Raw genomic sequence first — 15,161 nt, forward strand, 5'->3', positions numbered from 1 at the left:
AATCTGAATAAAACTCAGTCTGTCCGCTTGTCTCTCCCTGTACTGGGATCCTGTTCATAACGCCAAATGTTAACATTGAATCTGAATAAAACTCAGTCTGTCTGCTTGTCTCTCCCTGTACTGGGATCCTGTTCATAACGCCAAATGTTAACATTGAATCTGAATAAAACTCAGTCTGTCTGCTTGTCTCTCCCTGTACTGGGATCCTGTTCGTAACGCCAAATGTTAACATTAAATCTGAATAAAACTCAGTCTGTCCGCTTGTCTCTCCCTGTACTGGGATCCTGTTCGTAACGCCAAATGTTAACATTAAATCTGAATAAAACTCAGTCTGTCCGCTTGTCTCTCCCTGTACTGGGATCCTGTTCATAACGCCAAATGTTAACATTCAATCTGAATAAAACTCAGTCTGTCTGCTTGTCTCTCCCTGTACTGGGATCCTGTTCATAACGCCAAATGTTAACATTCAATCTGAATAAAACTCAGTCTGTCTGCTTGTCTCTCCCTGTACTGGGATCCTGTTCATAACGCCAAATGTTAACATTAAATCTGAATAAAACTCAGTCTGTCCGCTTGTCTCTCCCTGTACTGGGATCCTGTTCATAACGCCAAATGTTAACATTGAATCTGAATAAAACTCAGTCTGTCCGCTTGTCTCTCCCTGTACTGGGATCCTGTTCATAACGCCAAATGTTAACATTGAATCTGAATAAAACTCAGTCTGTCCGCTTGTCTCTCCCTGTACTGGGATCCTGTTCATAACACCAAATGTTAACATTAAATCTGAATAAAACTCAGTCTGTCTGCTTGTCTCTCCCTGTACTGGGATCCTGTTCATAACGCCAAATGTTAACATTAAATCTGAATAAAACTCAGTCTGTCTGCTTGTCTCTCCCTGTACTGGGATCCTGTTCATAACGCCAAATGTTAACATTGAATCTGAATAAAACTCAGTCTGTCCGCTTGTCTCTCCCTGTACTGGGATCCTGTTCATAACGCCAAATGTTAACATCGAATCTGAATAAAACTCAGTCTGTCTGCTTGTCTCTCCCTGTACTGGGATCCTGTTCATAACGCCAAATGTTAACATTGAATCTGAATAAAACTCAGTCTGTCCGCTTGTCTCTCCCTGTACTGGGATCCTGTTCATAACGCCAAATGTTAACATTGAATCTGAATAAAACTCAGTCTGTCCGCTTGTCTCTCCCTGTACTGGGATCCTGTTCATAACGCCAAATGTTAACATTGAATCTGAATAAAACTCAGTCTGTCTGCTTGTCTCTCCCTGTACTGGGATCCTGTTCATAACGCCAAATGTTAACATTGAATCTGAATAAAACTCAGTCTGTCTGCTTGTCTCTCCCTGTACTGGGATCCTGTTCATAACGCCAAATGTTAACATTGAATCTGAATAAAACTCAGTCTGTCTGCTTGTCTCTCCCTGTACTGGGATCCTGTTCATAACGCCAAATGTTAACATTGAATCTGAATAAAACTCAGTCTGTCCGCTTGTCTCTCCCTGTACTGGGATCCTGTTCGTAACGCCAAATGTTAACATTGAATCTGAATAAAACTCAGTCTGTCCGCTTGTCTCTCCCTGTACTGGGATCCTGTTCATAACGCCAAATGTTAACATTGAATCTGAATAAAACTCAGTCTGTCTGCTTGTCTCTCCCTGTACTGGGATCCTGTTCATAACGCCAAATGTTAACATTGAATCTGAATAAAACTCAGTCTGTCCGCTTGTCTCTCCCTGTACTGGGATCCTGTTCATAACGCCAAATGTTAACATTGAATCTGAATAAAACTCAGTCTGTCCGCTTGTCTCTCCCTGTACTGGGATCCTGTTCATAACGCCAAATGTTAACATTGAATCTGAATAAAACTCAGTCTGTCCGCTTGTCTCTCCCTGTACTGGGATCCTGTTCATAACGCCAAATGTTAACATTGAATCTGAATAAAACTCGGGAAACCAGCTTCTTATCATCACCACAGTTTATTGTGCATTCTCCTGTGGGAGTTTGAGACCCAGTTGTCAAAGGGAAGGCACGTAAACACTGCCACCATCTGACAAGTGGACTGACTTAGTCAGGTTACAGCCGTATATTTATACATAGTAAGCCCCATACATTACTATTGCAAGATGTTATTTGAATTGGTACACCCAACAAGTCTGTTGGTGCAAAACTTAATTACTTAGATAAGAGAGTTCAAAAAATGAAGTTTTAAATTACAGATGGATGTGCTCTCCAGTCCTCATCAGGTATTCCCTCTGCAAGGCCCTGATTTAATTACAGTCCTGTCATTCCTGTCCTTATCGGCGAGTCCTCCTCCCTTCACTCAAACGAGGGTACAATGTATAATGTTATCCGCTCTCAGTGTCTCTCTCTGCAAGCCGCAGAGAACCAGTAATGAGCCTGTCTTAGCTCACCGCTGAAGACAGAGTTTACTTCAGTTAAAAAATTCCTATTCAGTCTCAATTATTCTTTTATCCAGAGGCTACACAGGTTCAAAATGATTTTATAAAATACATCCTCAATTCCTCAGGAGGGTTCAGGGGAAATATTTATGTCCAATATGGAAACTGGTGTTACCCGTGTGTATTGTGGGCATGCAAAAGTTGCTGGAGAATTTACAAGTGGGAAGAAGTGGAGTGATATTTGGAAATCTGACTTTTTAAAGCGTAATTTAGCAAGCAAACCACATATGGACAATATGCAAAAGCTGTGGTGAGAAAATACTTCATAACCTGTTACAGGCCTGCTATGTAGGTTGTGTGAGAGTACAGATGAACTCGATCGAACCTAGAGGAGATCAAAGTTGTTAGCAACAGTGCTTTGCTGGTTGTTCAAATAAATATCTCTCCAGGTAAAATTCACTGTGCACCTCCAGTGTCCCTGATACCCTCACCCACAAGATGTACATCCAGCTGCAGCTTGTAACCCTGCACTTTAAGGAGTTGGAACTTGAAATGGATGAATTCCGGATCAGCCAGGAGATGGAGGCGGTGATAGATATGACATGAAGAGAGGTGAGTTACACCCAAGGTGCAGGACACAGGAAACTGGGTGAGAGTCGGGAAGGGGAATGGGTTTAAATAGCCATCGCAGAGTACTCTTGTTGCCATCCCACACAACAGGTGGAACCACTTTAGAAACTGTTGGGGGGATTACTGACAGAGGAAAGTCAAAGGGGTGAGAGGGGACTAATATCCCAGTGGTAAGGCTCGCTAGTGCTAGTGTGGGGAGAGGGTGATGTGGTTAAAATAAGTTGTAGGGGGAATGGGAGCCAGAATGACAGAACAGATAGTGGAGAGGGTGAATTGACTTTATTACATACATCCTTCATATACATGAGGAGTAGAAATCTTTAAGTTACGTCTCCATCTAAATGTGCAATGTGTAATTTATAGTAATTTATAATAAATAGTTTGTACACAGGACAGTCAATATAACATAGAAATGCAATTGTATCAGCATGAATTAATCAGTCTGACGGCCTGGTGGAAGATGATGTCCCGGAGCCTGTTGGTCCTTTTGCTGTGGTACCGTTTCCTGGATGGGAGCAGCAGGAACAGTTTGTGGTTGTGGTGAATTGGGCCCCCAATATCCTTTGGGCCCTTTTTACACACCTGTCACTGTAAATGTCCTGAATAGTGGGAGGTTCACATCTACAGATGTGCTGGGCTGTCCACACCACTCTCTGCAGGTTCCTGCGATTAAGGGAAGTACAGTTCCCATACCAGGCAGTGATGCAGCCGGTCAGGATGCTCTCAATTGTGTCCCTGTGGAAAGTTCTTAGGATTTGGGGCCCCATCCCAAACTTCTTCAACCGTGTGAGGTGAAAGAGGTGCTGTTGTGCTTTTTTCACAACACAGCCAGTATGTACAGACCATGTGAGATCCTCAGTGATGTTTATACCGAGGCACTTAAAGCTATTCACCCTCTCAACCCCAGATCCATTGATGTCAATAGAGGTTAGCCTGTCTCCATTCCTCCTGTCGTCCACAATCAGCTCCTTTGTTTTTGGGACCATGAGGGAGAGTTTGTTTTCTTAACATCAGTCAGATGTGTTCAGACCTCAGATAGAGTCAGCAATCAAATGGTTGAGCATGGTGCGATGAATGTGCTGAGCTGTGTATATCACAATGCAAGAATCATCATAGGAAAGCCAGATGAGCTCAGGACAAGGAATTATGATATTGTAGCCATTATTGGGACTTGGTTGCACCCAACAGTCTGAGGGATTTAGAGGAACAAATTTGTAGAGTGATCGCAGACCATGCCAACAAACAAAGATGCCCTTAATCAGTACATAGAATTCCCAACGTAGAAGTGTGCAATAAGCTGTTAGGAAATGATCCAGGGCTGGTGACAAAAATTAGTGACCATAATTCCATGAGATTCAAAGTAAACATGGAAAAAGAGAGATCTGGACCACGGGTTGAGATTCTAAATTGGAGAAAGGTCAATTTTGATGGTATCAGAAAAGATCTGGCAAGTGTGGTTTGGGACAGGCTGTTTTCTGGCAAGGAAGTACTTGGTAAGTAGGAGGCCTTCTGAAGTGAAATTTTGAGGGTGTAGAGTTTGTATGTGCCTGCCAAAATAAAAGTTGAAAGGTAACTGGTGCAGGGAACCTTGGGTTTCAAGAGATATTGAGGCCGCGGATATTTTGTAGCTCTAAATGTCTCAGACTGTTGGGTGCTACTAACACTCATTAATGACTACAATATCATAATTCCACACCCTGAGCTCATCCGACTTTTTGTTTTTGTCATCTTCTACAGGTTTCTAAAAGTTTCCCAATAGTTTTTCCCCTTTTGTTTGCCCTCTCTTTGGATTTTATATTGGCTTTGGCTTCTCATTTCATCCACAGTTGTGTCCTCCTGTCTTTCCAATACTTCCACTTCTTTGGGATGTATCGATCACTCATCTCCCGAATTGCTCCCAGAAACTCCAGCCATTGCTGCTCCGTTGTCACTCCAACCTTTTCCCTTCCAAACAAATTTGTCCAGCTTCTCTGTCATAGAAACATGGAGAGGTTCAGTACAGAAACAGGCTATTTGGTCCATCTAGTCAATGCTGGAAAAAAACATTTAAGGTCTCTACTGCAACTACCTGCAGTGGGACTTTCACCTTCAGACCCCTACCATCCAGGCTCCCATCCAAATTTCTTTTAAATGGTGAAACTGAGCTCATATTCACCACTTGTGCTGGCAACTCATTTCACACACTCATGACCATTTCAGTAAAGAGCTTTCCTCAATGTTCCTGTTAAATTTTCACCTTCCCCACTTACCCATGAACTCTGGTTGTCATCCCACCCAACCTCAGTGGAAAAAGCTGCTTGCATTTACCCTATCTATACCCTCATACTTTTATATACTTCTAACAGATCCTCAAAGCAATGTATAATTTTCTTGTTTATGTTTGGAGCCTTTTTTAAGTGTATAAGATGATGAGGGGCATTGATCGTTTGAATAGCCAGAGGTTTTTTCCCAGGGCTGAAATGGCTAACATGAGAGGGCATAGTTTTGAGGTGCTTGGAAATAGATACCAAGGGGATGTCAGATGTAAGTTTTTTACACAGAGAGTGGTTGGCGTGTGGAATGGACCGCTGGCTATTTGTGTGAGTGTTTCAGTTACCATGGGGCCAGGATTCCAAGTAGCTCAGTGGGAACAGGGAATAATACCAATGGAGAGAGTCAAACTGAGCCAGGTCACAGATTGGAGACGGCAGAAATACCCCATTCTTATAGAGACAGGAAGAGCATCAGAGAGTTTGATGGTCATTCCAGATACCAGCACTGTGCCCAGTTAGAAGATGATTTCTCTCCAACTTGTGTTGAACTTCACTGTAATAGTGTGATGCAGGAATACACTTTGACAACTCAAGTGACCTCATCTGAAAGGTTTTCCAATACCAATTGATGGATTTTGTAAATCTTTTTACAGGTTAAAAATGACAAGGAATTTGTCTACTGGAATCTCGAACAGAACACGCCAGTTTTGCTGTCTCTGTCCAGATATTTAATAGTCATAGTCATACTTTATTGATCCCGGGGGAGATTGGTTTTCGTTACAGTTGCACCATACAGTGGAAGAAGTGGAGCAATGCATTCACTCAATCATCCCTCCTGCTCAGACTGTGGGGAGGGATTCTCTCGATCATCAGACCGACTGGCATTCCCGTCATTTTACACAGAGGGGAATCCATTCATCTGCTCAGACAGTGGGAATGGATTCAATCGGTCATCTCAACTGAAGGTACATCAGCAAGTTCACACTGGGACAAGGCCATTCACCTGTTCTGTGTGTGAGAACGGATTCAGGCAGTCTTCCCACCTGTGGACACACCAGTCAGTTCACCCTGGGCTGGGGCTGGTCATCTGCTGAACTTGTTGGGAAGAATTCACTCGATCACCTGACCTAATGTCTCACCAGCGAGTTCACACAGGGGAGCAGCCGTTCACCTGCTCGGACTGCGGGAAGGGATTCACTTGCTCATCTAAACTGAAGGTACATCAGCGAGTTCACACTGGAGAGAGGCCATTCATCTGCTCGGACTGTGGGAAAGGATTCACTCAGTCATACCATCTGCTGACACACCAGCGAGTTCACACTGGGGAGAGACCGTTCACCTGCTCAGACTGTGGGAAGAGATTCACTTGGTCAACCGATCTGCTGACACACCAGCGAGTTCACACCGGGGAGAGACCATACACCTGCTCAGACTGTGGGAAGGGATTCATTTGCTCATCTCAACTGAAGGTACATCAGCGAGTTCACACTGGGGAGAGGCCTTACACCTGCTCAGACTGTGGGAAGGGATTCACTCAGTCATCAAGCCTACAGAGACACCAGCGAGTTCACACTGGGGAGAAACCATTCACCTGCTCTCAATGTGGGAAGGGATTCGCTCAGTCATCTAACCTTGTGACACACTACCGTGTTCACACTGGGAGGAAGTTTCAATAAGCTGCATGCTGGGTATTTGTCCATCACTGTTGCTGAATGCAATTTCGAGAGTGACTGTCGGTGCTGAACTCTGCAATTATTGCTGCTGCTCACCACACCTCGAATGGCCGACGCTTCACTGGAAATGTCTGCTGGGGAGGGAGTGACGGCTTTGGTAGAAGTGAGCACAAGAGAGGGAGGGAGGCGAGGATTTAAAATGGGCGAATCCTTGGTTCATGTGGCCGCCAGGGATGGAGTGAGACACTGCCTTACAATGGCCTCTGTCGCTCACAGAATCTATGGCGAAGGAACATGCGGTGCCCGTGGATACAATATGGGGATTGATTGTAATAACAGTATTTTAATTTGTGTTTTATATCGTCTTAGGCATTGTATATATGTTTTAATTCTAATAATGTTGTCATTGAATAAACTTATGTATATATCTCAGATATTCACACATACACATATAACTGTGGATTTTGGGGAGGAAGGGTGAGGGGATTGGGAGGAAGAGGAGTGACGGGACGAGGAGTGGACTGATGAGACGGTGACCGTGGCAAAGTCACTGACTCAATAGGGGACGAAAAGGGGAGGAGACAGTTCCTGTCACAAACTGGTGGCCGACATGAAGAAGATAAAGTCGGGGTGAGGAAGAGTGAAACGTCAGGAAAGGAGCGGGACTGATGGGACGAGGAGGGAGGGGAAGTGATGGGACGGGGAGGGAGAGGAAGTGATGGGACGGGGAGGGAGGGGAAGTTATAGAATTTGAAGGGAGGCAGGGGGCTGATAGGACAGGGTGGGGAGTAATAGGATGGGGAGTGCGAGGGGTGACTTACTCAATAGTGGATGAAGGGTGGGTGGTGATATTTCCTTCGCTAATAAGACGGACGGCAGGAAAGGGGAGGGGTGTGCTCGAGGGGCAAAGGGAGAGCGAGGGGTCAGGACGCGGTCAGGGCTGATGGGACGGAGAGTTGAGTGTCGTAACGGAGGGAGAGGGGAGAAACTCACTCAACGACGGAAGGAAGGGATCGGGTGGGGGAGCGAAATTTCCCATATGGAAATGTTCACCACCCAGGATGTGGTGGGTGGCGGAAGAAAGGACAAGGGGACAGAGAGGGGAGGGTGTCAGGGGTGACGGGGAGAGTTGGGGAGTGACTCACTGGGTAACAGAGAGAGAGAGAGAGATAGAGGGCGACGAGGAGAGGCGGAAATTAACATCGTAAAATGGTGGCCACCCAGCAGAAAGTGCACATGCACAACATAGAAGTGGTGGGGAGAGGAAAGCGAGTTGTATGCGGGAATGGGTTTGCGGGTGATGGGATGGGAAATAGGGTGACGAGATGATGAGTGTGAGGGAGTGACACATTTCGTGGTGGAGGAAGTGGGAGGGGGGGTCATACACTGTCACAAAATGGCTGTCGGCAGAAGGTTAAATAGAAAATTGCAACAGCGGGCACCGAGGGAAAAGAGAGGAGGAATGAGGAGTTGAGATTGAATAAACAGGGAGGGAAGTGAGTGGAAGGTGAGGAAAAGGTTGTGCTTCATTCTACGATGCTGGGGGAGCAGTTGTCAATGGTAACCATCACAGAACGGCCGCCAGCCAGGGTGAGATGGGCGGTGAAAGAGGGGACAGAGAGCGGAGTGTGTCAGGGGTGACAGGATGCCGAGGGTGGGACAGGGCGACTCGTAACAAGGAAGCTGGAACACTGGGGAGGAATGTAGGTACGGGAAGAGGTTGGCACCGTTACCACCCCTTCCCATCTCCAAAATACCGCCTTCACTGTTTTCCCTCCCCTCCCCCCCACAGGCCGCTCGGCCCGAATCCTTCAGGCTGTCCCGTGCAGTATTCACCCGTCAGTGAACGTGACGTCACCGAGGCCTGTCAAAGGCAGGAGTGGGCGCGGGCTCGCTGGAGAAGATGGAGGCGAGGTCTGTCGGTGCGGGCTGGTTAGCAGGGGTCGGGGTGAGAGGGAGGGATCAGATTGAGGAGGGGAGGGGAGAAAGAAAAGGTGAGGAGAGGAGACGAGATGAGTAAAACCATCATCGCCTCTTCGTCGTCCATTACCCACTCCCTCAGCGTCTCTCTCCCTCACTCCCCTCTCTTCCCCCTGTCCCCTTTTCCTTCTCTATCTCTTCCCCCACCTCTCTCTCCCCACCCTGTCCTCCAGCCCCTCTCACCACCCTTTATTTCGTTTCTCCCTCTGTCCCTATCTCTTTCTCTCTCTACCCCTCTTGCTCCCACCCGTCACTTCCTACCCTCTATCATTCTCTAGGCCCCCAGTCTCTCTACCCTCCCCCACACCACCTCGCCCCGTCTCTATATCCCGGGTCTCATCCCAAATCTCTCCCTCACCCCGGCTGCTCTCTCATCTACGATTTCTCTCCCTCTCCTCCTGGTCTATCTCCCGTCTTGGTCTCTCCCTTTCCCTCACTGGCCTTTCTCCCCGTCTCACTCTCCTCCCTCCCCAGTCGTTCTCTCTCCGCCCTCCCAGATTCTCTCTCTCCAACAGTCTCTTTCAATGTTAAAAACAAATTTATTATGAAAGTACATCCATGTCACCACATAGAGCTCTGAGATTCATTCTAAAAGCATAGAACATAGAAACATAGAAAACTTGCAGCACAATACAGGCAGTTCAGCCTACAAAGCTGTACCGAACAAGTCAGTTTCTTGCAGGCATACACAGAAAAAACAACATAAAATAATAACCAGAATAGAATCACTAAAATATATCTGCTGATGGAAATTAGACAGGGTTTTCTTCCTCCAGGGTCCTCCACTCTCTCCTCATCCCTGTCTGTCTGCCCGAGACTCTTAGTCCCCCTCCAGACTCTCTATCCCAGAGCACTTTCTCTCCTGTCTCTCTCTCTCCCGTCTCTCTCTCTCTCTCTCTCTCTCTCTCTCTCTGCCGTCTCCCTCTCTTTCCCCCATCACCCGAACGGTGACGTTGAGTGTGAGAAGTATGGTGGAGGTAAATCTCCCACTATCTCCCTCTCACTCCCCCTGTCTCCCCCTCTCTCCCCGTCTCTCTAAGCCAAATACTTATGTCACTCTTTTTTACATTCTGTCACAATGGAGGCGCTGGTAGATGGCAGACCCAAATGCAAGACACAGACACTGAAGTACCAGGAGCAGAACTTGACTAGAATAGGGACGTGACAGGATACAGATAAGAAGCAGGGACAAGAACGCAGACTTGGGCTTGAACGCAGAGCCAGAGATTGGACAAGGACCCAGAACCGGGATCTTGCCTCGGGCTCGGGCCCTAGAACCAGGCATGGACATGACATGACTGCAGGACTGGAGGCTGGGGTCTTGAGGCTTGAAGACAGGCTTGGCGTCTTAGGGTCTTGAGGCTTAGAGACAGGCTTGGAGTCCTGGGGTCTTGAGGCTTGAGGCTGTGGTCTTGGTCTTGAGGCTTGAGGATGCGGTCAGGGTCTTGAGGCTTGAGGCTGGGGTCTGGGTCTTGAGGCTTGAGACTGGGGTCTGGGTTTTGAGGCTTGAGACTGGGGTCTGGGTCTTGAGGCTTGAGGATGCGGTCTGGGTCTTGAAGCTTGAGGATGGGGTCTGGGTCTTGAGGCGTCAGGCTGGGGTCTGGGTTTTGAGGCTTCAGGCTGGGGTCTGGGTTTTGAGGCTTGAGGATGCGGTCTGGGTTTTGAGGCTTGAGACTGGGGTCTGGGTCGAGGCTTGAGGCTGGGGTCTGGGTCTTGAGGCTTGAGACTGGGGTCTGGGTCTTGAGGCTTGAGGCTCTGGTCAGGGTCTTGAGGCTTGAGACTAGGGTCTGGGTCTTGAGGTTTGAGGCTGGGGTCTGGGTCTTGAAGCTTGAGGCTGGGGTCTGGGTCTTGAGGCTTGAGGCTGGGGTCTGGGTCTTGAAGCTTGAGGCTGTGGTCTGGGTCTTGAGGCTTGAGGATGCGGTCTGGGTTTTGAGGCTTGAGACTGGGGTCTGGGTTTTGAGGCTTGAGACTGGGGTCTGGGTCTTGAGGCTTGAGGCTGTGGTCTGGGTCTTGAAGCTTGAGGCTGTGGTCTGGGTTTTGAGGCTTGAGGCTGGGGTCTGAGTCTTGAGGCTTGAGACTGGGGTCTGGGTCTTGAAGCTTGAGGCTGTGGTCTGGGTCTTGAGGCTTGAGGCTGGGGTCTGGGACTTGAGGCTGGGGTCTGGGTCTCGGGTCTTGAAATGCGGAGTCTGATAATTCGGAGGCTGGAGCTCAGAGACAGACTGGGAACTGAACATCAACATAGAGCCGGGACTTATCCTTCGAAAAGCCGGGACTCATCTTTAACACGGCACGAACACGAGACTGGACAGTACATAGACAAAGAGCCGGGACTTATCCTTAGACAAGCCGGGACTCAACTTTATCTCCACACCAAGATGGGACAGGTCCCTCCGTCGGGTAACGGCAGAATGGCCGGACTTACCTAATAGAGGCAAAGACAAGACATGTCCCCCCGCAGGGCAAAGGCTGAACGGCCTGATTTACCCAACGGAGGCGAGGACAAGACAAGACAGATCCCCCTGCAGGGCAACTGCAGAACGGCCTGACTTACTCCACGGAGGCGAAGGCAAGAAGAGACAAACATCGAAGAACAATAGACAGTTCTATCCCTGCTTCGGGGTTGCTCCGAGTTGCAGTTACGTCCAACGGCCTCGGCTGGCTACGGGAACAGCCGGATCCTTACCTAGCTCGGAGTGGCTGACGGCCCTTCAGCTGGCCCAGGAAACGGCCGAATCCATACCACAAAGACAGCTGCGACTACTGACAGCAAGGCTCCATGAGGGGATGGTTCCCCACCGCGGCCTAAAGATGGCAAGTGGCCGTTCTGGCCTTCCACCGGGATGTTGCTCCCAGGGGATCTTGACAAGACAAACCAGCAGCCCACACTCAACCCCAAGGCTGCTGATATTCCAAGCCCCAAGATAGGAATCAGTTGCCTATGATTAACTCAACCTAAACAAGGGACAACTGGAAGACCCAGAGTCCTGAGTCCACGGACCGAACCGTGAACCGGAATGCGGACTTCACAGACCAGACCATGACACATTAACAATATTCAAAAGTAAGCTTTTGAAACAAATTTCATCTTCCTCTCAACGAAAAACTGCACATTTTAGTTATCTTTGTCTTTGAATTTTACTCAGCTTCATTTTCGCTGAATCTACAAAATTGTTTCGAAATGCTGGAAATTATTTAACAGCACCTCACCACACCTGCTGCTCAGGAACTATGCAGAAATAATTAAATGCATGTGTCATTTCATTAAATGCCGATATCCACGAAGGATTCTGGCGTCACAAGAGAGTTTCCCTCTCCTATTAAATAGCATCTGAATCACAGAGTTCTCACTGAGCAGCCGCTCAGACACTCACAGCCATTCGCTGATCTTCAAAGCGGACAGAGAGAGCACACTCTGCGGAAGGAAGGTTTTCTGGTTCCGTAATCGAGCAGAGACCGGGAACAGCAGAGTGGAATGTGGCAGAAATTCCGAAGAATATCGTCTGGGCTGCTCAATTTATCTTTGCGACTTTGACCTTGGATCTTCGAATTACGCACAAATTAAAAGTCATTCAAGTTATTTACTACCCCGGTCTCGCTATCATTGCTCTTCCCGGTGAGTCTCTCTCCAAAGTTCAACTATAAAACAATACCTAACTGCTTTCTAATGTTTATCACCCAATTGAAATTATTGCTCCAGGTAAGAAATCTCCGAAAGTTCAAATTCTGCAACGATGCTCTTCACTGTGGCTCTTGTAATTGTGCTGGTGCAATGGCCAATGATCCATTCGGTAAACTCCGTTCAACCGTTGCTCACATCAGTTCATGAACGAGGTTTAATATTTTGCCTCTGGAAGCGTTGCTTTCTTTCAGTGGCTCCATCCTCCGTTCGAAAATATCGGCTTTGAATCAAGTTGCTTCCTCTCCTTGTGTTTGCAACGGAATTCAATCTGACTTCCAAGTGCGGATTATTCTCACAGACAACCGGTCTGACTATCAACCAGCCGCCAACGTCACCGCTCACCCAGCACCGCCCAGCTCCGTACGTGCCTGCCACGTCATCGAACAGAACATCCCGCCTTCCCACTTCTCCCAGAACCGACTGTCTATTCTAAAACCCCCGGGTGTCCAGGGAATCCGTGATCCTTTCCTCACGGTTCACCACTGGCATTCGTCCCGCTGCAGCTCCATCTCCGCATTACCGGAATTTGTGAGCAAATGTCTGAATTGTTCCACCTCTGTCCTTTCCTCTGGTAATTCACGTAATTTAAAACAATCCTTCATTCGCTTTTCAAATGTCACTCTGAGGCTTTCTCAGAATTGGGTTATAATAATGATAAAGAGAGACGGCTCATTATCTGTCTTCTCCTGAGAGGAGTTACATTATGGTGACTATAATCCCGACTCTCTTATTCTGTGGTCATTTCAAACAATATTCATCTGAATAACATTGTGCAGCAGAAAATGTAGCTGTCTGTATGGACTGAATAGCGCGATTCCGTTTGAGGTTTAGAATTCTTACTTGAATTCCATTGGCATTTTATTCAAAAAAAAGGAAAGGCATCTCGATTTGTACTATACTATCGTTAAAATATTCTCGTGATCATTCGCTCTCCTGTGACTGTCCGCCAAACGATGTCTGTATCAGATGTCATTCTACAATTAGAACTCCACAATTATAAAATGCCAATGTCCTTACTGTTGTTCTCTTTTAATTCTCGGTCAGCGCATTTGACAGTGATCTCAGTGATTTCGAGTAGTCTTTGTACAAACTGATTCCATTCAAAAACATTCATCACTAATTATTTTATTATGGTCAGCATTTCAAGTCAAGTCAAGTAAAGTCAGTTTTTATTGTTATTTCGACCATAATTGCTGGTATAGTACACAGTAAAAACGAGACAAAGTTTTCGGAACCATGGTGCAAAAGGAAACAATACAAAAACCAGGCTGGAACACGTAAAGCAACACAAAACTACACTAGACTACAGACCTACCCAGGACTGCATAAAGTGCACAAAACAGTGCAGGCATTGCAATAAATAATAAACAAGACAATAAGCACAGTAGAAGGCAGTAGGTTGGTGTCAGTCTAGACTCTGGGTATTGAGGAGTCTGATGGCTTGGGTAAAGAAACGGTTACATAGTCTGGTCGTGAGAGCCCGAATGCTTCGGTGACTTTTGCCAGATGGCAGGAGGGAGAAGAGTTTGTATGAGGAATGCGCGGGGTCTTTCAGAATGCTGTTAACTATGTGGATGTTTGCAGTTGACTGTGAACTCTGTCGGTGTTCTGAAGCGAAAAGAAAAACACAAATATCCGCAAACTGAAAAATTACTAACGGGCTGCGATGCATTGCTTTGGGGATAAAAGAGGACATTATTGTGGGTAAGTAAAATTTCAGCTGGAATGGAATAAATGCAGAGAAACGGAGGAAAATCTCTTTAATAAGGGCAGGAGTAACTGAAGGGGATAAAGAACCTTGGAGGAAAAAAATCATAGGAATATCACCATCCCAGTTAACTTCCGGCCTGTGAACATAGCCTCCGCCGCCGCAAAGTCAGATCTCCTGCTCAACGTGTCCTAGGGAGTCGACCAGTTTCTCCGAGTTTTAGGTCGGCGGCTGCGAATCAGTCAATGGGTCGTGTGAAACTTAGATAGATTCCGCTTCTCCGAATCACTCGCTCATTGAGCGAATTCACTGGAGCTACTGCAGATCGGATGATCGGTGACAGTATTTTATATATAGCGAGGATGCCGGAGACCTTTCCCCAGTACCGTAGTAATTGCATGTACTACACTGTACTACTGCCGCAAGAATAACTAATTTCTTGACATAAGATGATGATGACAAATCTGTTTCTGATACGGGTCTCTGCTATGGACTGAGAGTGGGAAGGGATCAGGGAGAGGGGCTCATAGTTGAGAAAAGCGGGAGGGAGAGTGGAGGGCGCGGGAAACACCAGGGAGACATTTTGTAATTGTCAGTAATTCGCAACATAGTTTTCTCCCGCCAGATTTGCAAGCCGGTTCTCCACTCCACGTTGACAACACGGGACTGTGTCATATTCTCAGGCTCCCTAGCTATATATATGTGCCAAAGACTGTTGCACGGCAGGACGGCGGGTATAGTGATCAGTGGCGCAAGCCTGCCGTTGATGTAAGCAGTCGTTGTTCCGGAAAGTTATTTAAGTTTCTGTAGAGTTCGTGTT

General features: G+C 47.1%; 1 protein-coding gene across 1 annotated transcript in view; it reads left to right on the plus strand.

The window, feature by feature from the left end:
* The window catches only part of LOC140207826 (uncharacterized), a 75,676-nt gene extending 68,699 nt beyond the window's left edge, over positions 1-6,977 (plus strand). Inside the window, exon 3 of the mRNA XM_072276387.1 lies at positions 6,632-6,977. Coding sequence (XP_072132488.1) covers positions 6,632-6,977 — 346 coding nt within the window. The remainder of the gene's footprint in view (positions 1-6,631) is intronic.
* The last annotated feature ends 8,184 nt before the right edge of the window (positions 6,978-15,161 follow it).

Source organism: Mobula birostris, chromosome 13, assembly GCF_030028105.1.
Source record: "Mobula birostris isolate sMobBir1 chromosome 13, sMobBir1.hap1, whole genome shotgun sequence".
Taxonomy (NCBI): Eukaryota; Metazoa; Chordata; class Chondrichthyes; order Myliobatiformes; family Myliobatidae; genus Mobula; species Mobula birostris.